Source organism: Ovis aries, chromosome 26 (genome assembly GCF_016772045.2).
Source record: "Ovis aries strain OAR_USU_Benz2616 breed Rambouillet chromosome 26, ARS-UI_Ramb_v3.0, whole genome shotgun sequence".
NCBI classification, from domain to species: domain Eukaryota; kingdom Metazoa; phylum Chordata; class Mammalia; order Artiodactyla; family Bovidae; genus Ovis; species Ovis aries.
In genome coordinates, this window is record NC_056079.1 from 33,175,205 (window position 1) to 33,203,132 (window position 27,928).

General features: G+C 46.0%; 3 protein-coding genes across 6 annotated transcripts in view; 2 read left to right on the plus strand and 1 right to left on the minus strand.

Moving 5' to 3' along the window:
* The first annotated feature begins 114 nt into the window (after window positions 1-114).
* Window positions 115-20,885, plus strand: HTRA4 (HtrA serine peptidase 4). Of its 2 annotated transcripts, none has more exons than XM_042241517.2 (9): window positions 115-704; window positions 1,335-1,434; window positions 2,353-2,557; window positions 3,758-3,952; window positions 4,591-4,623; window positions 5,943-6,057; window positions 8,037-8,094; window positions 8,641-8,736; window positions 20,601-20,885. In XM_042241517.2, the coding sequence occupies exons 1-9, from the start codon at window positions 224-226 to the stop codon at window positions 20,623-20,625; spliced, it is 1,308 nt and encodes a 435-aa protein (XP_042097451.1). In that variant the 5' UTR covers window positions 115-223; the 3' UTR covers window positions 20,626-20,885. The 2 variants fall into 2 exon arrangements, with proteins under 2 accessions (XP_042097451.1, XP_014960109.2); XM_015104623.4 differs by lacking the exon at window positions 20,601-20,885 and adding an exon at window positions 12,338-12,542 and having other exon boundaries at window positions 145-704.
* TM2D2 (TM2 domain containing 2) lies at window positions 12,731-21,220 on the minus strand. 2 transcript variants are annotated; one of them, XM_004021790.5, is made up of 4 exons: window positions 20,879-21,220; window positions 19,960-20,047; window positions 16,691-16,806; window positions 12,731-15,233 (listed from the first exon to the last, which is right to left on the minus strand). In XM_004021790.5, the coding sequence occupies exons 1-4, from the start codon at window positions 21,103-21,105 to the stop codon at window positions 15,020-15,022; spliced, it is 645 nt and encodes a 214-aa protein (XP_004021839.1). In that variant the 5' UTR covers window positions 21,106-21,220; the 3' UTR covers window positions 12,731-15,019. The 2 variants fall into 2 exon arrangements, with proteins under 2 accessions (XP_004021839.1, XP_042097456.1); XM_042241522.1 differs by having other exon boundaries at window positions 16,691-16,839.
* Window positions 21,221-21,463: 243 nt separating this feature from the next.
* Window positions 21,464-27,928, plus strand: part of ADAM9 (ADAM metallopeptidase domain 9) — a 96,742-nt gene continuing 90,277 nt past the window's right edge. For both annotated transcript variants that reach the window (XR_003587124.2, XM_004021791.5), the window contains exon 1: window positions 21,464-21,804. Coding sequence is in view for 1 of the 2 variants with exons in the window: in XM_004021791.5 (XP_004021840.1) it covers window positions 21,708-21,804 (97 nt within the window). In the remaining variant the exon portion in view is untranslated. The remainder of the gene's footprint in view (window positions 21,805-27,928) is intronic.

Below are 27,928 nucleotides of genomic sequence, written 5' to 3' on the forward strand. Positions count from 1 at the left end.
TGCAGCGGTGCGGGGAGGGGGGGCGGTGTCGGGGAAGGGCCGAGGACATGTCTCCATCTCCTGGGACTGGTCGGGATGGGTTGAAGTGGGGGTTACTGGGGAGTGTGTGGAGAGGGCTGCCAGGCTCTGCCCCTTAAAGTCTGGGGCTGGCGAAGACAACACCCCAGTCCGGAGACTGCTGCTCATCTGAGTGGGTTCAGAGGGAAGGTGGGAGGCGAGCAGGATGACCAGACCCCTGCGGCAGCCTGCCGGGCTCGGACCGTTCGTTCTGCTGTGGCTGCTGCTGCCCGCGCCAAGTGGGCGCGGGGTCCAGGCCGGGCGGGCCTGGCCCGTCCCACCCTGCCCAGCGGTCTGCGAACCCACGCGCTGCCCCCCGCGGCCCCGGTGCTCGGCGGGGACCGCGCCGGTGCTCGACCGCTGCGGGTGCTGCCAGGTCTGCGCCGCGGCCGAGGGCGAGGCCTGCGGCGGGCCGCTGGGCCGGCCGTGCGCCCCGGGACTGCAGTGCCGCGCGCCGCGCGCTCCCCAGCTCCTCGGCGGCCGCCCGTTGGGCACCTGCGGCTGCCCGGCGGCGGGGGCGACAGTGTGCGGCAGCGACGGGCGGACCTACCCTAGCCTGTGCGCGCTCCGAGCCGAGAACCGCGCCGCGCGCCTCCGTGGCGCGCTCCCCGCAGTGCCAGTGCAGAAGGGGGGCTGTGGGGACCCAGGTGAGCCGCGGGCGCGCGCTCTCGGCGCCCCCTCCTCGCTTCTTTAAGCAGCGAGTTCCCATCGCGGGGTTTGCCGCCGGCTCCTCCCGGCTGCCTTGCCAAAGGGAGTCAGTGCTTCCCTCCTTAAGTGTGGCGGCTCAGGGGTAAAGAATCCTCCTGCCAATGCAGGAGACGCAAGAGATGAGGGTTTGATCCCTGGGTGGGAAAGATCCCCTGGAGGAGGGCATGGCAACCCACTCCAGTGTTCTTGTCTGCACAATCCCATGGACAGAGGAGGCCTGGTGGGCTACCGTCCATGGGGTCGCAGAGTCCGACACGACTGAGCACGCACGCTCCTGCTTTGGTGTCTGGTTCCCGGCTCCCACGTGGCTGCTCCCCAATTTCCTCCCCATAGCTGTTGACCACCGTTTTCCCTTTTAAGTAATTTCCAAATCAGGATCACAGGTCTGGTCTCCTCAAGGTGTACCCTCGTGGGGACCCCAGTGAATACACAGAGGGACACGTAGAGAGGAAAGGGAGGGAAAGACGGGAGAGAGGACGAGAGATTTGAGAGGTGATACTCGATGTGAGCAGGCAGCCAGGGTCCTACTCCTCCAACCCCTGCCCCAAGAATAAAGCATCTCTTCGCAGGGACCGGAAGTGCAGGCTGGCCCAGGAGCAAGTTCAACTTCATCGCCTCCGTGGTGGAGAAGGTGGCCCCGTCCGTGGTTCATTTACAGCTGTTCCGCAGGTAAAAGGGGTCTGAGGAGGAAGCTAGACCCCTGGGCTAAGTTTCTGAGAGCCTCTCTGCTCCATCCTCTCCCTCCTCCCCACTCCCACCGCATCGGCCCTTCCAGCTTCAGTTAGTTTTCCCAGCATCACTTAGTCTTAAAAACCGCCCTGAGAAAAATCAAGGGGCTCAAAGACCTTGTATGGTCTGTTGGTCATTTCGCCAAAAAGCCCTAGTCATATGGATTCCGACTTGCAAACCTGAGCTATTCCTCCGCCTCAGACAAATTCGAGGTCAAATGCAAGAGCCAGGAGGCATCTCGATGGTGATCTTGTCTGGGCATCTTCTGCATGAAAAGAATCCCAGACCCAGAGGGCAAGAGAAACTTGTCATATGTCAGTTCGTATGTCAGTTCGTAGGCCAGTTCGTAGTGGAAACTAGGCAGAGACCAGACTTCTCTGACTCCCTCCCTGCTTGGGTGCTGGATAAAGTGGCACTAGGTCCACTTCTGACCCCAGGATTAGGTTTAGTCGCTGAGTCATGTCTGACTCTTTTGCGACCCCATGGACAGTAGCCCTCCAGGCTCCTCTGTCTGTGGGATTTCTCAGGCAAGAATACTGGAGTGGGCTGTCATTTCCTTCTCCACAATTAGGTTAGTCCTCTTTGAAGCAGAGGACAGCTACTTTGAGCAGCAAGACGGGGGCATTCCTGGTAAAGGAGAATTGGAATCAGCTCTCAGTCCTGTTCCTAAGAGATGGCCAGGGCACTGAACACACAGTCCAGTTAACGTGGAGAGAATGGAAACAGGGAGAAGTAAAATGTCTGAGGAAGCTAGGGTGAGAGAATGTTTGACAAACGCCAGGTTTCTCGTGCTTCCAGAGTACGGCGGATGCCCTGATTTGCCTGCCCTTGGCTTATGCTGTTGTCTTGCTGAGACAGGTCGCCTCTCGGCAGTGAGGATGTCCCTGCGTCCAGTGCCTCTGGGTTCATAGTGTCTGAGGATGGGCTCATTGTTACCAATGCCCATGTCCTCACTAACCAGCAGCGGATCCAGGTGGAGCTGCAGAGTGGGGTCCAGTATGAAGCCACCGTCAAGGACATTGACCATAAACTGGATCTTGCCCTGATTAAGATTGAGCCAAATGTGAGTCTGTGTATTTGGGGACTTTCATCAACGTGCTGGTGTTTTCTTCCCCACCCGCTCACACATCTTTTCTTCTTGCTATATGTTTCCTTCGTCTCCCACCCCTGTTCTCTTTCTTTCTGTTCGTTACTCCTTCTTTTTTAAATTTTCTTCTGTGCCTGTCTGTCCGTCCCTAGCAATTTCTATTAACTACACAGCTGTCTTTTTTTTTCTCCTTCAGTTCCTTCTCCAACAGAGACTGCTTCTGGGAAACTTATTTCTCTGCTGTCTTAGAACACCAGACATAACTGTAATGGATTCCAAGCTGCTAAGATGTGCTTTGAGTTCCTTGCTATGCAAAGTGGTCCACACCCCGGCAGCACTGACATCATCTGAGAAAGTGTTTAGAAAACTCAGATCGACTGAATCAGAATCTGCCTTTTCTTGTTTTATTTTATTCTCCTCTATAATGCTATGGTACTAGGCTCTCTTTTATTTTTTTTCTCTTTATTTTTTCATTGGAGGATGATTGCTTTACAGTGTTGTGTTAGTTTCCGCTGTGCAGCAAAGTCAATCAGCTACTTGTGTACGTACATCCCCTCCATCAGGAGCCTCCCTGCCACTCCCCCGACCGTCTCACCCCTCTAGGTCATCACAGAGCATGAGCTATGCTGCAGCTTCCCACTAGCTCTGTTTCACACGTGGCGGCGTGTATGTGTCAGAGCTACTCTCCTGATTCGTTCCACCCTCTCCTTCCCGCCCTGTGTCCACATGTCCACTCGCTACGTCTGTGAGAACCCACCTCTTAGCATGATTCCCAAGAGGTTCATGTGCACAGTTAAAGAGAAAGACTGCTTTGGGTGACCTCCTTTCTGTTCATGGCTTATTAACTTTGCAAACTCGTGAGCTGGAGTGGGGCCAAGTAAACTGCTAACGTCGGTTTATGTTTCATCAGTTAACTTCACTTTGTTTACTTATCATTATTTCTACAAGCAGTGATTTTAGATTTTAGGGATGGTCTGATCATCTTAACAAGTGAGAGTCTGGTGTAGTCGGAGTATAAGGAAGAAGCCTCAGGCAGTTGTAGAACTGAGGTGTGTGGTCGATTCTTAGATTCCGGGTGCTAAAATGGTAGTGGCCGTGTCATATATGTGTTATACACAAATGCTGATTGAGTCCATTCTTGATTTATCCACCTCATCCCTCTTCACCCACATACAGACTGACCTCCCTGTATTGCTGCTGGGAAAGTCATCTGACCTGCGAGCTGGCGAGTTTGTGGTGGCCTTGGGGAGCCCGTTTTCACTGCAGAACACGGTGACGGCAGGAATTGTCAGCACCACCCAGCGAGGGGGCAAAGAGCTTGGGCTGAAGGATTCAGACATGGATTACATCCAGACAGACGCCATAATTAATGTAAGTCACGGGGGTGGCTGTCCTCAGCCCGTAAGATGCAGTGGCCAGTAAGATCTCACTGGCAATGCAGTGAGAAGAACGCTTCAGGGTACCTTTGTTTCCCTTCGGCCTTTCAGGGATGTCCAGAGATCAGGTCTACCCTCTTGGGAGGGATGGAGTGCCATGCTGTTAGAGGTCAGCCTGTGTGATGTGATGACTGGCATCCACGATACTGGATGGTCTCTTAGGGTCTGTCACAGAGGTCACCACTGCCATAGGAAGTGGTGGTTCTTCCTCGGGCTGCTGTTCTTTTCTTTAAATTTTAAAAATATTGTTTATTTATTTATCTGTCTGAGTTTTAGTTGTGGCACTTCGGATCTAGTTGGGGCATGTGGAATCTAGTTCCCTGACCAGGGATGGAACTCCGGCCTCCTGCCTTGGTGGCGCAGAGTCTTAGCCTCTGGACCACCAGGGAAGTCCCCTCTTCCTATTGTTCTTTACCTGCACTGGTTTCGTAATTGATGATGATGTGGCCTGCCTTTGCCTGCCCTGGGGGAACGGGCTCACTAGAGCAGGCTGCTTTTGATAAACCTCTTTAGGGATTGTGTAGACATGACCAGGGAAAAAGTACTGATGGCATTTTCCAATTCTGTCTTCAGCACGGGAATTCTGGGGGTCCTCTGGTGAACTTGGTAAGTAGCCACTTTTTTTGTTGCCTCACACCTCTTCCTAGCTTTCAGAGACTTGACATTTCATGGTGCAGACGGCCATGTTGCTCCTGTGTAGCGATGTGTGGTTTGGTGCTTTTCTATTATTGCACCGTAAGTAAGGAGTTAGGAAAATTTCAGATCTACGATGGGTTGCCATCCTGGTGTGTGAGCTCATCCAGTTGAGGGTGCCAGAGTTTCCTTCACACCTACTTACATCTCTTCCACGTGTTCTCTGCTTTCGTTGGGTACTTAACAAAAGTCCTGGGTACTAAACCCAAATTATGTCAAACGACCACTGTACTGTGGAATGTATATCCTTGACGACCTCCTGCTTCTGCATGTGAAGAACTAACTCTCACCCCAAAATGCTAATTTAGTATTGACCTGCGTAGAGATGATAAAGGCATCAACAGCAGTCCACTGCTCTGTCATGTATTTAATTCTTAAGTTGTAATCAACATCCCTGGTGGCAACGCCAGGGTTTCTAGTTGCTCAAATACATTTGACGACCTGAGAGGGCAGTGCTGTCTGAAACACAGCCTGTGACCGTGGCCTCTGAGTCCCTTTGAGTGGGTCATTTTTGGTTCCTTTTTACATGTTACACTTGCTTGTAGGAGGATGAGTTGGGTGTGTGAAATCACTGAGCACTTTTTACTTATAACGTGGTACGTGATTTGGGGCCTGCTTTTTTTCCAGTAGACAATGAATTTACTAGAGTGAAGATGAGATGCAGAATTTCAAAGTCACACTGCAGACCTATTGAATTATAATCTGTATTTCAGTGTGATGGAAAGTCTCTCTTTTTTTTCCTCCTGCCCATTACCTAACAAAAGCTAAGGGATGATGAAATTAAGAAAAAGTATTTCCCACTTCATAAATTATGTTTAGGGGACATAAATTGACCTTATGTTCCTAAGGTCAATTTGGCGAATCTTCTGAATAGTTTCATTGAAGTGTGACTGAAAGTCAACAGCTTTTTGCCTTTTCCATGTTTATTTTTAGTCTCATTTAAGGAATGGAAAGGCATATATTCCTTATTCTCATATCTGTGTTGAAATATAAACTGTGGTTCACTCTGAAAAATCAATGTAATTTGAGCAAGAAAAAAAAAAAAAAGTGAGCTCAGGATTAAAACCCCAAACTCCTCAGCAGGAATCTGTGCTGGAGTAGGTCCCCTCTGTAACCCACACACTGCTGGTCCCCTAAGATGCCAGCTGCTGCTCCACCCTAAGCGTCTCTCCTTCCTTTGCCTGTTCAATCTGCACAGCTGGGCAGCTGAGTGTTGTCCCCTCCTTTGGCAGGATGGTGATGTGATTGGCATAAACACACTGAAGGTGACTGCAGGAATCTCCTTTGCAATTCCCTCGGATCGCATTCGGCAGTTCTTGGCCGAATTCCATGAGCGCCAGCTGAAAGGTAAGGGGAGTTGGTTTGGACTTTTCTTTCCCTCCAGGCTTCCTGGTGACTCAGATAGTAAAGAATATGCCTGCAACGCAAGAAACCCAGCTTTGATCCCTGGGTCAGGGAAGATTCCCCTGGAGGAGGAAATAGCAACGCACTCCAGTATTCTTCCCTGGAAAATTCCATGGACAGAGGAGTCTGGCTGGCTACAGTCCATAGGGTCACCAAGAATTGGATGTGACTGAGCAACTAAGGCTCTTGAGAAACCTGTATGCAGGTCAGGAAGCAACAGTTAGAACTGGACATGGAACAACAGACTGGTTCCAAATAGGAAAAGGAGTACGTCAAGGCTGTATATTGTCACCCTGCTTATTTAACTTCTATGCAGAGTACATCATGAGAAATGCTGGGCTGGAAGAAGCACAAGCTGGAATCAAGATTGCCGGGAGAAATATCAATAACCTCAGATATGCAAATGACACCACCCTTATGGCAGAAAGTGAAGAGGAACTAAAAGCCTCTTGATGAAAGTGAAAGAGGAGAGTGAGAAAGTTCGCTTCAGTTCAGTTCAGTCGCTTAGTCGTGTCCAACTCTTTGCGACCCCATGAATCACAGCACACCAGGCCTCCCTGTCCATCACCAACTCCTGGAGTTCACTCAAACTCATGTCCATCAATTCAGTGATGCCATCCAGCCATCTCATCCTCTGTCGTCCCATTCTCCTCCTGCCCCCAATCCCTCTCAGCATCAGTCTTTTCCAATGAGTCAACTCTTCGCATGAGGTGGCCAAAGTACTGGAGTTTTCCGCTTTAGCATCATTCCTTCCAAAGAACACCCAGGACTGATCTCCTTTAGGATGGACTGGTTGGATCTCCTTGCAGTCCAAAGTGCAACATTCAGAAAACTAAGATCATGGCATCTGGTCCCATCACTTCATGGCAAATAGATGGGGAAAGAGTGGAAACAGTGTCAGACTTTATTTTTGGGGGCTCCAAAATCACTGCAGATGGTGATTGCAGCCATGAAATTAAAAGATGCTTACTCCTTGGAAGTAAAGTTATGACCAACCTAGATAGCATATTCAAAAGCAGAGATGTTACCTTGCCAACAAAGGTCTGTCTAGTCAAGGCTGTGGTTTTTCCAGTGGTCATGTATGGATGTGAGAGTTGGACTGTGGAGAAGGCTGAGCACAGAATTGATGGTTTTGAACTGTGGTGTTGGAGAGACTCTTGAGAGTCCCTTGGACTGCAAGGAGATCTAACCAGTCCATCCTAAAGGAGCTCAGTCCTGGGTGTTCATTGGAAGGACTGATGCTGAAGCTGAAACTCCAGTACTTTGGCCACCTCATGCGAAGAGTTGACTCACTGGAAAAGACCCTGATGCTGGGAGGGATTGGGGGCAGGAGGAGAAGGGGACGACAGAGGATGAGATGGTTGGATGGCATCACTGACTCGATGGACATGAGTTTGAGTGAACTCCGGGAGTTGGTGATGGACAGGGAGGCCTGGCATGCTGTGATTCATGGGGTCGCAGAGTCGGACACGACTGAACGACTGAACTGAACTGAGTGACTAACACTTTCACTTTTCACCTTTTTCTTCCCCTCCAGTAGTTTTCAGGAGCCCTCAAAGGCCTTACCTGTGGTGGAGACACTCCTTCGAGTTCTGCAGAAAACAGAGTCGTGTTTCATGTTAGACCCGACTCAGATCACAGTGGGGCCAGGCAGCAATACCGGGGGCCAGGCGCAAGGCCTGGCGTGAGGTGTGCCCAGAAATACTCGGATTGAATTGATGTGGAAAGGAAAGCCAGGGGCCGGAGGTGGGGCCGTGAGCCTGCGCTAATGATGAAGGTTCTCTGAAGCACGTTTGTCTTGGCCGACAGCCTGAGAGGGCACTTATAATTGGAAGGAATATTCTGTGACTCCGGGTCTTTTAAGTTCTGCCAAAAGGAGAGAGGTCTTGTTGTCAGTAACACATTATAATTTTCCTTTCCAGGAAAGGCTCTCTCACAGAAGAAATATCTGGGTCTGCGCATGCTACCCCTCACATTGAAGTAAGCATGGGCTTTGACTATGTCTGGGTTGTATTTTAGAAGAAAAAGTTACAGATAGAGAGTCTGAACGGAGAAGGTAGAGGATGTGGTCAGAAGCGGATGAATCACCTACCACTTGTTACAGAGTCAGTGACCGCGTCTGCCGGCACCAACGCACTGTATTTTCCATGGGACTCTTTCACTTGTGGCTGTATTTTTTTTTATTTACTTATTTTTTCTTTCGGCTGCACCATGTGGCACATGGGATCTTCGTTCCCCGACCAGGGATTGCACCTGCTCCCCTTGCAGTGGAAATTCAGTCTTAACCACTGGACTGTCAGGGAAGTCACACTATGGCCACACTTTATAACGTCCAGTGGTTCTAGGCTTTGGCACCGAGAATCGGGGAAGAATGACTGTGGCCCTGTGACCAGCTAGATGGCGTCTTTGTCCCCTTGGTGCGAGCCTTGGGCTGAGCAGAGAGTCCCCGCTGAGAGCTAGGGGCGGGCCAGGGCTAGTTCACTGTGCTTCCTAACCTCCTGGGGAATCTCTTGTCACTCTTCCTAGCCTGCTTCAAGAAATGAAAAGGCAAGATCCAGAATTCCCTGACGTGGCTTCTGGGGTTTTTGTACATGAGGTGATTCAAGGAACAGCTGCTGAGAGGTAAGAGCAGTGCAGGCCCCGGCCCAGGCTCCTCCGTTCTCACTAGACGTGTCCCACGGTAAACGTGTGTGGGATCCAGGGTCCTGTCCCGTACCGTGGGCTCCACCCCCAGAGGCCACTGAACAGCTGAGGGGTGTGACTGACCGACCATATTTTACGTTTTGTGCGTGTTTGCATGCTAAGTCGCTTCAGTCCTCTCAGGCTCTTTATGACCCTATGGACGGCAGTCCACCAGGCCCCTCTGTCCATGGGATTCTCCAGGCAAGAATACTGGAGTAGGTTGCCATTTCCTTCTCCAGGAGATCATCCCAAGCCAGGGATCAAACCTGCTTCTCTTAAGGTCTCCTGCATTGGAGGGTAGGTTCTTTACCTCTAGCCACCTGGGAAACCCCATTTTGCATTTTACTTAATTTTAATTGATAATTAAATTAAAACACAGAACAGAAGCATTGTGAAATGTTTTCCCATGAAGCATATCTTTTTTTGTTGTTGTTGTTCTGGGAAGATTGCATTTTATTTTAATAACTGCACTGTGGAAGAAATTATCATCAGGTATATGCTGTCTCTAGAAGATTTCAAAGAGTGTAAAATATGTATAATAATTATTAAAATATGACATGTTAAAATGATATTTTAGATATACAGTTAAGACATCAAAGTACATTTTTATATTATATGTTAGTTTCATCTGTTTAAAAATTAGAGAAAAACTTTTTTTTAAAATGTGGCTACCAGTTCACATAAATTTAAATTAATTTTGCTAGAATTTCCAAATCTACTCTTTTGCTTAATACCTTACTTAGTAAGAATTAGAAGAATCTGGAGGGTTAGGAGTTTAGGAACATATTTTAGGTACTTTAAAATCCTGGATGACACTAAAGAATTCTCTGACACTATCAGAGGCCAGCCCAGTACTAAACAAGTACATAAAGTGAATAAAGCAAAGGCTAGAGACATTTCGAGAGATTTCCAGTAACTACAGAGAGAAAAGATGACTCGGCCTACAGTTATTCTCCTGATCTCTCTCTTATGCTTCTTGCATACCCTTCCTTCACCGTTTTCGTTTTTCTAAGAGCTCAACAGTCTGCTTAGATTATGTTAACTCTTTTCATAGGGCAAGAATCTATAGGGTACTAACTGTTCAGAACAGCTAAGCGTTAGGCTTCCAGTTACTATATTTGACTTGCCATTGGCATTTCTAGACTTTCTGGGTCCCTGCCCCCACTTATTTTTAACTTCTGGTTCAAGGCCGAAGCTATTTCTTTCAGCTCTTCAGTCCTTGCTCCTCAAAATTTGGTCTGTAGACCAGCAACAATGGCATCAGCTAGAGCTTTTCAGAGTGACAGGAGTGCCTCTGGAAAATAATTTGGAAAATAATAGATACATGTGTAGGCGTAACTGAATCACTTTGCTGCACACCAAAACTAACACAACATACTCCAATATAAAATAAAAGTTTAGAAAGAATCAGAATCTGCTTTTTAAATAAGATCTTCAGGGGATTCAGGTGCACGTTACACGGTGGGAATTGCTGCTGGCTTGAAGTCTCTGATAAACTGGAAATCTTCCTGGTGTCACCCACTCATAATAGTGATCACAGTTCCGGTAATAACAGCTGGCATTTATCAACCACTTACTGTGTCAGGAATCATTTAAAGGGTCTACCCTGGTGGCTCAGAGGTTAAAGTGTCTGCCTGCAATGCGGGAGACGTGGGTTCGATTCCTGGGTTGGGAAGATCCCCTGGAGAAGGAAATGGCAACCCACTCCAGTATTCTTGCCTGGAGAACCCCATGGACGGAGGAGCCTGGTGGGCTACAGTCCACGGGGTTGCAAAGAGTCGGACATGACTGAGTGACTTCACTTCATGTACTTGTTTCAAGCCCCCAGTAATTTGGGGATATAGGTGTTATTTTACAGAGGCAGCAAATGGGGTGCAGAGGTTAATTACCTTGGAAGTTACGTGATGTGTCAGTCAGAAGGCAGGGATGTGGGACCTAGCTTGGCCCCTGTATTATCCTACTCTTGCGGCTGCTGTTATTGTTTCTGAGAGGCAGAGTGACTGACGAGAAGATGGGTTTTCAAGTCTGAAACATCCAGGATGAAATTCTGCTTTCGCTTCTTACAAGCTGACAGTCATGGGGGAAAGTCTCTTATTTGTCTGAGCCCCACTTCCCCATACTTGACGCATAGTTTGCATCCAGTAATACTTTACAGATTTCTTTTTCTACTTACAGAACTATTGTGAATTAACTTCTTTCTTTGTGCACCACACCAGGCACCAACCCCTCCTCCTACGCACCCCCCTGCCCTGCCCCGCCCGGCAACTACCGTTGTTCTCAAGGTTTTCTCTGCTTTTAGCTCTACCCTTGAACTTCTCTTCATAGGCACGTCCTTTACATTTGGTTTCTCTTTTCTTCTTTTTTTTAATAAACTCCACATACCCTGATAATCCTCCCACATTATCATTTCTTCCCTGGGCTTCTCAGTTTCCTATTCCTCACTCTTTTTTTCTTTTTTGGCTGTACCTGGCGGCTTGTGAGATCTCAGTTCCCTCACCAGGGGTCTAATAACCTGCCCCCCTGGCAGTGAAAGCACAGAGTCCTGACCACTGGACTGCCAGGAAATCCCACCAACGCCACCACCCCCCATTTCCCTCACATGGTATCTCCTGTGGTCATTTGACTTCCAGCCTGTTTTTGACTTTAAGATAGATCGTCCACATGGCTATATATTTACTGTACTGTTTTGTATCTGGAACTAGTTTTGTTTCTAGAACATATATTCTATGTGAAACAAATATGTTGGAGGCTGAATATAATCACAACTTTGAGGAAAAGAAGCCTTAAATATTTAGAGCTTGGAGCTTCGTGACTGGTTTTTGACTTTCTGGAAACTGCTTCTGTAGTACAGCTCAGCATACCCTCCAGGTCCAAAAATTATAGGTGAAGGTGGGGTAGGTAAGTGGGCTGTCAACACCCCACTGATCAGAGTGTAATTGTCTGGAAAAATATGTATTGCTTGGGCTTTTCACGTTTATTGGTAAGGTTGAGGGTATGTTTCAGGTTAAGTGAGGTCAGGGATTAACAGACAAGAAAAGCTCAATTTACTATTCCAAACCAAATCTAACATATGGGAGGTGCAAATTTCATACATATGATTCTGGTGGAATATGAATTCTAGAAAGGTGAATAGGGTTGTTGTCCTCCGGTGATTCTGCAGCATATATTAGAAGAGCTCCCATATTTGGAAGTGAAAAGTGAAAGTGAAGCCGCTCAGTTGTGTCTGACTCTTGCAACCCTACGGACTGGCTCTTCCAAAAATGGATTTTCCAGGCAAGAATTACTGGAGTGGGTTGCCATTTCCTTGGGATCTTCCCAACCCAGGGATCGAACCCAGGTCTCCTGCATTGCAGGCAGACTCCTTACCATCTGAACCACCAGGGAAGTGGCATATTTGGAAGAATGGAGGCTATTTCTGGTTCCCTGGTTTGCATGCTTAATGTCAGCACAATAGTAGTGCCTTGAGAGACAGACATTAAATTCTAGATGGGGATTAAGTCAAACTCTTACAGTTTCATGGTCCTTTTTTCTCCCCTCCCAGCTCTGGGTTGAAAGACCACGATGTAATTGTCAGCATAAACGGACTGCCTGTCACCACAACAACCGATGTGATTGAAGCTGTTAAGGCCAATGATTCACTTTCCCTCCTGGTTCGTCGGAAAAGTCAAACTTTGATCCTGACAGTCACACCTGAGATAATCAATTAAGAGCCTTGCTTTAAAGATAAATTATCTAACAAAGCCAAAGCTACATTACCTGGTTTGTATTGAGGATGTGCCAGTGATGGCAAGGGGTTTTAGGATCTCTTTCTTCTGAAGAAAAATGTGTGCTTTTAAAACACACATACACACATTCCAGAACCATCAGGTTGGGGGTATTACAACTGCTGATAAGGAGCCTAAGGCAAGTAGAAGAAGGACATGGTGCCAGGAAGTCTGGGGAGCTGATAAAATTTTATTTAAAGACAGGAAACAACTGAAAACAGGCAGTTTCTAATTTATCCTTGATGGAAGTACTAAAACTTTTTTATAGCCATAAACTGGATATAGCACTACACACACACACACACACATATGCACCTATCTACCGACATTGAGAAACTGAATCCAGAGTGCAAAGGAAATCACATTTTTAATATTATTCCTTTACTCAGTTCTCCAAGTTTATCACAATTGGCCAGGGTCTGTAAATACAGAGGATACTCGTCACTTAAAATTCACACTGAAACTAACAAATTTGGATGGTCACAGAGGAATATAGATTCTCAGGTTGTCAGCTAGCAGTGGAAACAACTCTGGTTCCCATCAGCTTTTCTGTGAGGAGGGCTTCTATAAAATATTCTATAAAATAGAAACTTTAATAATTTACAGACTTTTACCTCTTTACCCAAGTTCTTCTTCCTGGAAACATTCATGACCAGTGATTTTGAGTCTGAAAGCTGCCACAGTTTATTTTTTAAAAATAACTTTTGATGGGGTTTGTGAATATCTTTAAGGATTTTTTTTTAAAGTGTGAGATGAAGCAGTATTTGTGGTTTAAAGTAGTATCTTATTTGGGGCAGGATTTCAATTTTAGTTTTCCAGATTTTTCTTAAAAGTGAGTTTTTCTTTTTTAAAAGGGGCATCCTTGAACTCTCTTAAGTTCTATGCAGAAATTTTAAGTTTATGTGCATTTTTCTGGGGAGAAGGTTCAATTTCTTCAGGACCCACAGCAATTTAAAATATACTGCCTTAGACTATAGAGATTATAAATAAGAATCTATCAATTTATAGTTATGAAGAAGTTGAGGTCAATGTGGTACAGAACTATCAAGACAAAAGAGAATAATCTGTTTTCATTTCTACATAATTGCCTCCATTTAATACCATAAGAAGAGCGGTCATATTAATCAGGGATAATAAAGCTGAAACTTTCAGGAAAACTGCTTCATAATGATAGAGAGTATCCAGTTATTTTAACTGGGATTCTTGGCTTTCATGTCAATTATTACGAGACTAAACTTTGAGCGGTTCTACCTTGATTGTTCCTAGAATTTATACGTTGCCCAAATAGCAGGCTCTTTGTAAACCCCCCCTTTTACTTTACACTTAACAGTTCTTTTCAACTCAGATTGTAAGGGATGGGAACTAAGTTTTTAAAACCACAAGTTTAGAACATTTTTTTTTTATCCCCTGTGATGTGGGAACTTGAAAGCTTGGCTGTCTCTTTCCCTATGACTGACTGCTATAGCCCAATGAGAGACTTTGGTACCATGCTTATTTTGACAAATGTGTCCAGTTTCTTTTTGTTTCCCACAAGTCACATCCTAATTCTATCTAGCACTCAGCAGTAATATCCTTTAAGGAAGAATCTGTTTTTCTTTCCAAGGATGTGAGGCTCTTCATTTTATATTATGTAATCATGAAGAAGAGATTTAGTTACTTGTATGATTTTTTTTTTTAATCAGTCTATAACATGGGCTTTCTAAATTGGTAAATGATACCTTTTCAATAGGAAAATTCTGCCAAGAGGATAGCTGAACCCAGACATGTCTGGAACTGTTGGCTTTCAAAACATAATTGGACATTAGAGGGAATTACTATACTGGATATATTGCCTCTCAGGAGTAATAATGATGAAACAATAGGGTTTATTAATAGACTCATTTCAGATGCTCAGCTTTAAGCACAACAGATATTGAGTTTCATCCTACCTATTGAAAAATACCCAAACAAGCATTCCAGGTTGGCAACATTCATTCTGAAATTTAAACTCAGAAAGTCAGAATTTCAGCATGTATTAAAATCGACTGCTGTTTCTACTTCTGCTGGACATTTTTGTTGGTTCAGCTTCTGACCTCCACTGCACGAAGACTCAGGGTCACAAAGGCACAGGCCAAAAACATCCTGTTGGGTCCAACTGCTCCAAAGGGTTGATGACATAGCAGCACACAGAAATAAAGAATAAGGTGACGCTTCTGCAGCTTATAAGTTAATCACTAGCCTTTATATTTTTGGTACACGAGGAAAGGTACAAACTTGATAGCCACAATACTGTCTGCTTGTCATTTCTAGTCTGCAGGGTCAAATCTGGGTCGAACATCCACAGTCTGAAGCCATCTTCCTAACCAAACCCATTCTCTCCAACGAGGGAAAATACTGGTCAGGCCTGACATCGAGGAGTTCTGAGCCTGCAGAGATGAGTCCAAGAGCCTTGCCTCTCTGGGCCACAGCAGCAGCTCTTCTTAGTAAATGGTGCACCAATTGCTGCCATCACTGGGCATCAGCCCTCCAGTGATCAGCAAAATAAGGTCAACAAACCACCAAATCCCAAGTCCTCCAAGGGTCAAGAGCTTCCCCACTGCTGTGCCAGTGTGACCCAGGCAGAAACGATCTACTCCAAAACATCCCAGGAAGAAAGAGTAGAGCAAAGTGGTTATGAAGTAGTGTCCGGTATACCTAGAGAGAGGGAATCAAGAGGAAGATGCTTATCACGTGAAAATGAAAACACTTAATGCTTTATTAGTGAATTTCACATAAGTGACAAGATGGGAAGATAGTCCCTCTGTGATTTCTTACCAACCCCTTCTCCCCCAAAGGAAGATCTCTAGTTTGTCTAGATTCTCAAAAAGGTACTTGCTAAGGCATGGAGGGGGCTTCCCAGGTGGCGCTAGTGGTAAGAACCTGCCTGCAGTGCAGGAGACACAAGAGACGGGGGTTGAATCCCTGAGTTGGGAAGATCCCCTGGAGGAGGGCATGGCAACCCACTCCAGTGTTCTTGCCTGGAGAATCCCATGGACAGAGAAGCCTGGCAGGCTACAGTCCATAGGGTCGCAGAGAGTCAGACACGACTGAGCGACTCAGCACACACGCACACAAGGTATAGAGGATCCAGAGGAACCAATACAGAGTTGGGCTGGATAAGAAACTATTACGGACATTTACAGGATAGGTATCCTAGTTGGAGTGGTGGCTGGCGCCCATCCCTTTCCTGTGGAGGCTCTTTTCCTGAGGGAGGCTGCAGTTCTGAATGTAGCTCTCTCATGAGGTGTGACCTTCCCTTAAATGAACATTAATCTCCATGCTCCTCTCCTGGCACCTGAAAAATGGGACTTCTTGGAAGGACTTCTGTCTTACATACTGTGATGACATTCAATTTCAGATACTCTAATAGCATCACCTAACACAGGCACAACTCTCCATCAGCAAGTGGTATACCTAAGTTCTGTGCCTTCAAGTGGAGTTTACAGAAATAACCCTAATTCGTTTTTTTAAAAGTTAATTAATTTTTGGCTGTGTCAAGTCTCAGTTGCGGCACTCGGGATCTTCACTGTGGTGTGCATGCTTCTCACTCTTAGCACGTGGGTTCCGTCATTGTGGTGTGTGGGCTTAGCTGCCCTGTGGCAAGTAGGAGCTTAGTTCCTGGACCAGCGATCGAGTCCACATCCCCTGACATTGGAAGGTGGATTCTTAACCCCCGGACCACCAGGGAAGTCTCAATAACCCTAATTCTTCAAGATAATACTGCTTTTCAGGGAGAAAGGCCTGCACTGTTCATAATAAAATCTTTCCTCCTGAAATTCTACGGCTGTTTTCAAAGGATGTATGCCTATCGTAGGAGTTCTGAAGTTGGATCATCTGTTCCACCTCCTTCATTTTGTGGAGGAGGGGACAGAGACTCTGGGTGCCCAGAGGTCCTTTAGCTGGTTGATGAAAGGGACATTTAGACAGCCTCTGGCCTCCTGTCCAGTGTCCCCTACGTTATCACCCCATCGCTTGTGTCTGTGGAATATGCACAGCAGTAATCATGCTGCCCGTTTAACACTTAAGGTAAAAGAAAAAAGTCAACATCAAGAGAGGACACAACAGCCCTACCTCCATCTAAGTACCAGCTACACCATGCAGACAGCACTTACTTTATACAAGGTTTGTTCTCTCGGAGGAAGGTCCTCGTGCCGGCACACTCGATTCCCTCCAGGGCCCGGCACTGCACGCGAGTGTGCTCCACATCTCTGTAGGCCTGACCCCCGAACTGCGGGGTAACAACCACAACAGAACAACCACACTAGCCAGAGCAAGCAACACGAAACATCTCTTCATATGAAGTAACAAAAGCTGGCCCAGGACAGTAACTATTCTAACAAAGGTGGGGTAAAGCTGTGCTGAAGAGCGAGGAGTTTAGTGACATACTTCAAGCGATTTTCAATGAGACGATCCTAAACGGACATGGTTTTAAATAAACTCCTTTTCATCCTTTTCATTTTCTTTCCTTGTGACTACCTTCTTTGATAATATAGCACAGAAGTTTAAAATCAGTTTCACTAAATGCCATTTTGGATTAGCGGGACACAGAGCTCTAATTAATCCTATATTTACAGAAGAGAAGAGCACATGAGTGCATATTTGGGAATGGGTATTCAGAAAGTCAATGTGTAGAGACTATCATACAGAGTGAAGTCAGAAAGAGAAAAATGTCATGTATTAACGCATACATGAGCAGTCTAGACGGAGAAGGCAATGGCACCCCACTCCAGTACTCTTGCCTGGAAAATCCCATGGATGGAGGAGCCTGGTAGGCTGCAGTCCATGGGGTCGCTAAGAGTCGGGCACGACTGAGCGACTTCACTTTCACTTTTTTACTTTCATGCATTGGAGAAGGAAATGGCAACCCACTCCAGTGTTCTTGCCTGGAGAATCCCAGGGACAGAGGAGCCTCATGGGCTGCTGTCTATGGGGTCCCACAGAGTCGGACACGACTTAAGTGACTTGGCAGCAGCAGCAGTGCAGTCTAGAAGTGTGATACTGACGAACCTATCTGTAGGGCAGGAGTAGAGACACAGATGCAGAGGATGGGCTATGGATGTGGATGTGACGGGGGGGGGATGGGAAAGGAGAGGAGGGAAGGAACTGAGAGAGCAGCACTGACGCACATACGCTGCCAAGTATAAAACAGCTAGTGGGAAGCTGCTGAATGGCATAGGGAGCTCACCTTGGTGCTCTGTGATGACCTGGGGGTGGGGATGGGCAGTGGGTGGGAGGGAGGCTCGGGAGAGAAGGGATATACGTACACATATAGCTGACTCATGCTGCTGTACAGCAGAAACTAAAACAACACTGCACAGCAATTATACTCCAATTAAAAAAAGAGTCAATGTGTATTTGAGGTCTATTGGCCCGGATGGAAAAGCATCTGCCTACAATGTGGGAGATCCAGGTTCGATCCTCTGGAGAAGGAAATGGCAACCCACTCCAGTACTCTTGCCTGGATAATCCCATGGATGGAGGAGCGTTGTAGGCTACAGTCCATGGGGTCGCAAAGAGTCGGACACAACTGAGCGACTTCACTTCTTCACTTCACTTCTTTTACATATATTATAAATGAACATCGTTAGGAAAGAACTCAGCATGTCAACTGACTCAGGACTTTGTGCAGGTCTCGAAACTGTGATATTCAGCTCATATCCATAGTAATGTAATACATCTATATATAAGTCTAAATTCCAGCAAAAAATTTCAGAAGACCTCCGACCCTTTGTGTAACTGAATTCTAGCAGAGGAAGCACAGCTGGGCACTCTCCACTGGCACCTTATTAAGTGCTTCACTACAGTTCTCGCTGGAACATTCCTCAAAGGGAAGTGGGGGGAACATGAGGATGTTTACTCTTGCCCCTCCCTTGGGACTTGGGGGCCCGAATGCTGACAGTCCCCCAGGACTTCCAGGGGAAGTGACAGTCTGAGCACCTTGACAGGATCAACCCAGTGTTGTAATGAAAATGGGCAAAAGTAAGTACTGTATAGAGATCACTTATTTTTGCCTATTTTCATTGAACCCTGGGTTGATCCTGTCAAGGTGCTCAGACTGATCTCTATATGATACTCTGGGCTTCCCTGGTGACTGGGTAAAGAACCTCTGCCAATGTAAGAGATGAGGGTTCAATCCCTGTGTCAGGAAGATCCCCTGAAGAAGGAAATGGCAACCCACTCCAGTACGCTTGCCTGGGAATTCCCACGGGCAGAGGAGCCTGGCGGGCTAGTCCATGGGGTCGCAAGAGTTGGTCACGACTTAGTGACTGAACATGAGCATACAATGCTCACTCAAACTTTTATCAATAATTACCCATAGAACAAAATCTCATTGTAGTGAAAATATTTCTTTACTTGTGAGTGCAGCAAGAGTTGCCTTTTTGGCCTTGTTACTTTCAGGTTTATTTCCCTGTGTTTGATTTAGTAACAAAGAATATTTTCCCATAATTCTCTTATAGCTGATGGTGTCTTGACTTGTATTATGCAGTGTAATATAACAGAATGGTGAGTCCACAGAGGGGAGGAAGTATATGAACTTCACTGGGTCTGGGGAGACTGACTAGGAAGTATGCGTCCAGCTTCAGGGATATTATTAATGGAACTGAAGGGCTTCTTTTCATTCTAAGAGGCCATTGTTATCCAAGGCTCCTCCTGAATGCTACAACCCCCTACAAAGACATATAATAATGAAAAGTGAAAGTGTTAGTCACTCAGGGTGTCTGACTCTTTGTGACCCTGCGTAGCCCACCAAACTCCTCTGTCCATGGGGATCTCTAGGCAAGAATACTGGAGTGGGTTGCCATTTCCTTCTCCAGGAGATCTTCCTAACCCAGGGATGGAACCCGGGTCTCCTGTGTTAGCAGGCGGAGTCTTTACCACTGAGCCACCAGGGAAGTATACTGATAGGTCTGATCTATTTCCTAAGGACGTGGTGGAAACTGCTTGCCTAGTGAAAAGAAAGGTCATTGGCAAGAGGAGCTTTGCCCCAAATGCATATGTAACGAAGATACTGCTCAATCCAGCATCAGTTTTAGAAATTGCATAAACCTTCCTTTTGCTCTTTCAGGAAAGTACGTGCCTTGAAGGGTAGTCAGGGGTGATATCTGAGCTTCAAATCCGTCAATCACAATGGCCAAAGGAACCAAAGACAGATTGGTCTTTGCACCTGGGTAGTTTTGGCACAGAGCCTGCTTCTTTCTGAGAAGGCTAAATGTCTTGTTCAGCCACTGACCCTGATCATGCTGGAAATTTTCAGTAACAATCATTTCAATGAATTTTACAAAAAAATAATTTCATACTCCTCATACTTTTCTGTAATAGCATTTAGGCAATATTGTTTCTCTATGGAAGACTTTTTTTATAAAACCAAACAAAAACCCACCTTGAGACAACCATAACCAAGCTCCTGGGATGCTGTTGTGTTTCCAACATGATCCACTGGGTCATCACATTCAATAAATTCTTCGGGTCTGTAAATCACCAGTAAGATCATCATTAAGGTCTTTCTAAATGGCTGTTTACAGGTATATAGTCGTAATAGGCAAGAGACATTTCTGCAAATTTTCTGGGGGTTAATGTCCCTCTGAGTCTTCCCCAAAACAAGAGATTCTGTCAATTAGGCTGAAGGACAGCAGGTCAAACAGCCATCCAATGACCCTTTGGTTAAGGCGGGGTGGGGATGAGGGGCGTTTCTGGTCCTTTTTCTACACCGATTCTACCTCTGCCAAGGCTTCATCTCTTCCCTAGGCAAACAGCCACAAGGCTATGGGGGCAAAATCCAGGCCAAAGGATTCCCAGCTCTCTCGCGGTTTTTCAAAAGCCTTTTCTTATTTGACTTAAAAGAGACGTTAAAAGTTTTGACTTGGTTTTGCAACGCTAAGGTTACTGCTTTTATTTTTTTAAGGAGGTGCCACGTAGAGGCGTGTGATTTACTCCACTTGCGCACCACTCAGTACCAGCACGAACGAGGGTGTCTCCTACGGTTAAAGGGAGCAGGTACAACCTCGTACTCTTCTTCCGCAGGCTATATGATGTCACTGTTCCCTAGTTCTCCTCTTTGGGGAGCCCAAAGGATCAGCCACCGACACAGAGGGGTTTTCCCTTGGAGGAGTGCGTTGAGTGAGAAACCTGTCATGGTTATTTTTCTCCCGCGTGTCGACGATCAGGTAGGTCCTCCAGGTGGAGAGGGACTGGGGGGCGGGGGGAAAGCAGCCTCCCTCCCCCCGTGCCCCCGCACAACCCCCGTGTATCCCAGGGACCCCATCTCCATCTCCACCCGCCTCGAGGACCGCGTAGCTTACAGGTAAGAGCAAAGGATGACTGGAGAGTGGGGATCGACATACTCCCAGCTCGCAGCGCCGGGGGAGCCCTCCGGGTGGGCGGCGCCAGCGGATGTGAGCTCGGGCTCGGCGGTGGCGTTGTGCGAGTGGCTCCGAGACACACAATGCAGCAGCAGTAGATTTCCCAGCAGCAGAGCCGCCTGGCCGCACAGAAGTAAGTAACTCACCGGGCAACCCCCCAGGACCATCTTCCCAGGCCCAGAGGCGTAGACCCGGCCTCAGACCCCCAGTCCCAAGCCGGCAACCGCGGACCCAAGCCCTGCCTGGTCAAGGCCTTTCCGCGGAGCCCCACGCCTCGATGCCAAACAGCCAATGGGAGCTCAGATTTTTACGTCCCCGCCCAACTCAGACAGCCAATAAGGAAAGGCTGCGCAGGAGGCGGGCCTGCGTTTCGTTTCTGCGGGTCAATTCCGCTTCTGGGGCTCACGCTCCGCCTTCTTTTCCGTGACGAGTGCTTCTTCTAATAGGCTCCTTCGACCCGCCTCAGAGTAGGCGGGCCTTGAAGCAGGTGGGTGGGGAGAATGACGATGGGCGGGGTCGGCTCCTAAGAGGGTCTGAGGGGACTGGAGAGAAAGCCCGTTCTCACTCGTCCCGGACGGAGCGCTTAGTACGTCAGTCAGGCGAGCGGGCGCCGCGTCGGGAGCGAGCTCGGACCGGAGCCGAGTTGCGTCAGTGTTGAGCGCGCGCGCATCGGTGCCAGCCCGGGGCCCCTGGCGGGGCTGGGGAATCGTGGAGCGGGCGGAGGCAGGGGCGACCGAGTGCTGAGGAGAACCTGCGGGCTCGGGCTGAGATGGGGTCGGGCGTGGGCTCGCCCTCTGAGACTCTCCGCGTCCGGTGGCTGCTCTTGGTGGGCTTGCTGAGCCCGGCCCTCGGCGGGGTTCGGTCAGGTGGGTGTCCACCCCCAGGGACCTTTCGGAATTCCAGTTTCCTAGGGCCGGGATGCTCGGAGTTTTTACCCCGCGGTGCCTGAGAGTGGCGGGGCCTGGCCTGGGCACTGGAACCCGACCCGAGTCGGGAGGCGGAGCCGCTGGGCTGCCTGTGGACCAGGGCTCGGACCCGAGGCTCCGGGTCTGGGCGCCCCCAGTTCTCTTGGGCACTGTTCTCGGGTCTGGTTCCCAGCCCTCGGTCTCTTGCCTAGCAGAGCCTTTTGGGGGTGAGCCCGACCACCAGTCTCGCGCCAAGCTGGGTCCCCCCCACCCCCCAAGACCCTCCCGGGGCGACTCTCGGTCCGACCCCGAACCTCCGGGACTCGGCTGAGAGCTTGGGAAGCTGGCTGAATGCGCGCGGAGGCTTTGAGAAGTGCTTTTGAGAAATGGAGCTGGGGTTTGCTTGCAAGGTAAATGTCACTGGGAAAGAGACCGGGAGATGGAACTTTTTGCTCCAGGTTTTCATGATTTGAAATTTTGACCATCATTTTATTAGCGGAGTCACCAGTAGGTACCACAGGGCTGAATTTAGCGATGAAATAAGAGGAGGGGGTGATTGCGTTTTTTTTTTTTTGGGGGGGGGGGCTTTTTGTTGTTTTAGTAAGAATACTTCTTTTTTTTTTTGGAAACGAAGTGCTACATTTTTATAGCCAGTCTTTTATCTCCGTTTTTACTGGGTTGGTAATGTCTCAAATCCAGGCAGATAATCCCTACTCTGCTTAAGTCACAGGCTTACGGTAAGAATTGAATCATTTATGTGAAATTGCTTTTGACTTGTGAAGCTTCCCTTAAATACATAAGGTATTTGTATTGGAGATGCTCAGACATAGTGGAAACATTTAAATCGCCAACACTAGCTTCTTTCTGAAAACACTTTTGTTTTGGCTCGTGTTAAATTATTGTTTGCGTGGCTGTGTTTTCTTTATCAGCCAGAGTATGATGGAGAATGGGGTTTCTACTAAATCGTTATCTTGAGAGTTTTTCAAAGGTGAGGATTTCAGTGCAGGACTAAATTTAGATTTTTTTTTCCTCCTTATTTTATTATTTTTCAATTAAGAAAATTTGCACCATTGCAGGAATTTTAAAGCTCTCAGTACTGAAACTTTATTGACTGGGAAGGTACCAAATCTTTTCTATTTGAAACTGTTTTTGCTATGGTGTTCTATTAATACATGGTTAACATTTATCAGCGTTTAAGGGGAAGTAGGTTAAACATCTGGAGTTTTAGTAATCCATGATTCTGTTTGGAATACTTTAAATAAGACTGATTTTTAAAGTTTATGTATTGATTTTTACATTGCTGCATATAGATGGATGGAATATCCTTATGTTTTTTAACAACAGCTTTAACAGTTTATAGTTTAACAGTCCCTCACTTAAGCACGTATATGCTTTCAAAATTTAATCAGCCTTCATAGAACACCTATGAACACCGAGCTCAGTGCTTGTGGAGGGGCACAGAGTGACCAAATGTGCTGAGTTTATCTGAAGGATGTAGAGGAAGGTTTTATTGAGAAACTGATATTTGAACTGATCGGTATGGGTGAATATTCAAGGACAGGAATTCAAAGCTGAAGGGTTTTTGCAAGAGTCTAGAGAGATAAGATGGAGAAGGCAATGGCACCCCACTCCAGTTCTCTTGCCTGGAAAATCCCATGGACGGAGGAGCCTGGTGGGCTGCAGTCCATGGGGTCGCTAAGAGTCGGACACGACTGAGCAACTTCACTTTCACTTTTCACTTTCATGCATTGGAGAAGGAAATGGCAACCCACTCCAGTGTTCTTTCCTGGAGAATCCCAGGGATGGGGGAGCCTGGTGGGCTGCCGTCTATGGGGTCGCATAGAGTCGGACACGACTGAAGCGACTTAGCAGTAGCAGCAGCAGAGAGATAAGAACAGGACTAGTTAAGGAATGGTGAGAAATCACCAGGGGGTCCACCTCAAAGGGAGGCGTGGAAAAAACTAAGGTAAGTTGATACCAGTTGGGGAGAGTCTTCTGTGATGAGCTATGGGATTTGGACTTTACCCTGGAGGAAGTTCTTTGGGCAGGATGGTTTTTAAGTAGGGATATGGGCTTTTCAGGTGAAGTGGTAAAAGTTTTACAGTGGTAAAGAACCCACCTGCCAGTGCAGGTCAAATGTAAGAGATGTGGGTTCAATCCAAGATCCCTTGGAGGAGGGAATGGCAGCCCACTACAGGATTCTTGCCCGGAGAATCCCATGGACAGAGGGCTGCAAAGAGTTGGACACCACTGAAGCAACTTAGCATGCACTTAGCACGTGGTATAACTTAGATTTGCGATTGCTGTAACTGGCTACACATGGGAGGACAGACTATAGGAGGGAGGGACTGGAGGCTGGGAGAGACCGGTTAAGAGGCTTTGTACTAGTGTGCAGTGAAATCAACTCATGTTTCCCTACGGGAATGTTCCTCTAAAATCAGCTGACCAAATTTTTGCAATACAGGATGTTTAAAACATGCACTGAAACCATTTCAACTAATGAAACAGGAATTTGAATACTCAGTAAGAACCACCCACACATCAGTTACTCTAGGAGTTAAGTAGATTTTGTAGGATTTTTTTAAAATTTTTACTATTTATAACAATTGTGTCAATGAGGAAGTGCAGTATACATTCCAAAAGGCTGACACAGTACACTTAAAAAAAAAAAAAAAAAACAAAACTAGGGCTGACAGAGGTAACTTTGTATCATTGAGGGAATTAGGCAGGTATGAAACCTCACTCTTACTTTTTCTTTTAAGGTAGTGATTATGATGTACAGACCTAAATCTTTTTTTTCCAAGACTGCAATTCTAGAGGAAATGAGTTTTAAAGCTTACTCATGGTGAATCACTGTAAAATGAACTAGGTGGTAAGAACTTGGTCCATACTAATTTTGTTTTTAAGTGCCTGTGAATTGTTTGAATTTGGTATGTTTGTGCTAAATAGGAGAATGTAGTCTTTTAAATATAAAGATAATTTGTTTCATACTCTTATGTGAGAAAATAAAAGCATTTACAATGAAAATGTGTACAAAACAAGTTGCTGGGTTCCAAGACTGTTTTCCAAACATACTTTGAATTTTACCTTACCAGGAATTACCTGGCGGGCCAGTGATTAGGAACTGCTTATTTCACCATGGGAAGCATAGGTTCGATCCTTAGTTGGGGAGCTAAGGTCCCACAAGCCACGTGGCATAGCCAAATGAAAATAAATAAATAAAATTTACCCTACCAAAGTTGACTATGTATGTATATGTTTTCAAATCCTGCTTTATTGTAGAATCCCCCCAAAGATGCAAGCTCAAAGTAACTGGAAGCTTTTTCTTTGGAATAGCCACAAGCTCAAATATATGACATAGATAGGCTCATGATATTTCTTTTCTTTTCTTTTTTTTTTCCCTTTGATGCCTAGTATACAGCAGAGACTTGGAGTTATGCCATCTTTTGTGTCAGAACTATGGGACTGCCTAATAAGTAAATCCTGGTTCTCTTGGTATCACAGTAACTAACCCCTCCTACTACTCTGCCTTTGAATGGGGCCAACATGGACCCAATTAAAGTTGAATTGTACTTTGAATTGTATAGTCTTGTTCATATGTCAAGATTTTATTGTATCAATAGTTTATTTTTCATTTTGTGACGTGTCATTTCAGTCAAATGGTTTTCCCTAGAGTGAGTTAGGGAATGTGAGAAGTTCACCTATTTTATTCAGTTTTTTAAAAAATATACAGTTGTTTTATATTTGTTTATGTGGATTTAAGAATTAGAGTATGTCAGCTTATAGTAAGTAAAAATGATGTTACTGTCAAACATTTGTCATACTGTAGGACAAAACCCATTCCCATACATGGGAAATGCTTCTTCCTCTTTGATTTTTTTTTTTTTCCTTTTCATGAGTTTTTTTTTATGGTTTAACTTATTTTAGAAAGGATCCTCCCCACCCTTTCCTTTAGTAGTTCCTAAGAACTCTCATACAAGTAAAACCTTAGAAAGCCCATTTCACTTCCTTTGATAAGGTGTGAATCTTGTTTTGAATAGAAGCTCCCACCTCAGCTGCTTAAGTTGGGAGGATAAGCAGTGTATGATGTATCAATACAATAAGTTCTCTTCATGCAAATAAGTTCTGTCCTGAGAGTGCCTTCCTGAAAGTCCAACAAAGTTAAACTAGGTACCCAACTAACACAATCAACTGTATGATACTGTACTGTAATAGGCTTAGAAAACTTTTCACACAAATATACATAAAAACCAAAAATAAAAACATTTGAAATCTTACAGTACAGTACCTTAAAAACTACAGTAGTGCAGTACAACAGCTGGCATACAGGTACACATTTGCATCTTTGAAAGTTTGCAACTTCAAGGTTCGTATGTAGGGGGCTTATTGTACAGTGAAATATAGCATTGCATTAACATGGACAAATATGTGGGCATGAGGATTTGTGGGGAATTGCTATGAAAGATGTTAATCATGAAAAATAAAGCTTATTTTAGGTAGTGCATGAAAATTTGCAATTATAAGCTCTATGTATGTATAAGCTCTAAAGATCAAAAGAGGTCATTTACTGAGTATAATTATTGAATGTCTATTGCACTAGTGCAGGAAACAGGATGAATAATGTACCGCCCTTTGTTTCCAGAAACCTAAATTTCTTGGTAGAGGAATTTAAATCCTCTGTGGTATTAAATCTTATAAGTGGTGTTTTTTCCCGAAGGACTGCTTACACACAAACAATGACAAAAGCCCTGTTTGTTTTTAAATGTAAAAATAGGTAAATGTAAAACAAAAGATGATAATACAAAAAATGTCAGAATATAGGACATAGCAGTGGAAATTATGATTATGTTTGAAGATAGCTATTAATGTATATGTTCATTTGGCATTGACCTTGTAAATGGAATGGAAATACATGGCTCAAAATCACAGTGATTTATGAATCTAATTAGTTTCTTTTCCAGAAATAATTCAGACAACAGAATTATCTTCAGTCTGTATGTTGAATCCAGGTTTATTTTCTGTAGTGAAAGTATTTAAGGGTGACTCTTCGTTGACATAGTAGTTGGGAAGGAAAAGAGAAAAGTCCTTGGCTGAGGGTTCACATTTGTTTGCTTTGCATTTAGGTAGAATTCTTTTAACTTATTTCTGTCTACAATCATAATGGAGGAAGGACTTCAGTGCCCGGGGCACAGATAGCCAAACTGTGACAGCAGGTGTTTGCAGTCAAGTCAGGATTTGTTGTACAGACTGGGAGACAAGTCTCAGATCCACTTCAGCTTGGCTTTTGAGTTTTTTTTCAAGGAGAAGAGCAAAGATGCTGGAATTTATCATCATCTTCTGGCATTTCTTTTTAAAGAAACTTTAACTTTTTTATTGGGGGTATAACCAGTCCCTGGGGTCACTAAGAGTTGGACACAACTGAGCGACTTCACTTTCACTTTTCACTTTCATGCATTGGAGAAGGAAATGGCAACCCACTCCAGTGTTCTTGCCTGGAGAATCCCAGGGACGGGGCTAACCCTAGTGGGCTGCCGTCTATGGGGTCACACAGAGTCAGACACGACTGAAGTGACTTAGTAGCATAACCTGTTAACAGTGTTTTGACAGTTTCAGGTGGGCAGTGAAAGGGTTCAGCCATATGGATTCATGTATCCATTCTCCTCCTGGGCTTCCTGGGTGGCTCAGTGGTAAAGAACCTGCCTGCCAATGCAGGAGACATGGGTTCAGTCCCCGGGGTTTCGAAGATCCCCTGGAGAAGGAAATGGCAATCCATTCCAGTATTCTTGCTTGGAGAATGCCATGGACCGAGGAGCCTGGTGGGCTACAGTCCATGGGGTTGCAAAAGAGTCAAACATGACTTAGCGACTAAACAGCAACGACAACAACAATACTCCCCCAAACTCCCCTCCCATCCAGGCTGCCACATAACACTGAGCGGAGTTCTATCTGGTATACTGTGTCATTTCTGACATTTTGTAATCGTGGTTCTGGGAGTCAGAATGTGTCTGGTTTATGATCCACTGGCCAGGTGGTCCATGGCAAGAGGCCTGTGAGCTCATCTTGCCCTGGAGAAATGATCTGAGTT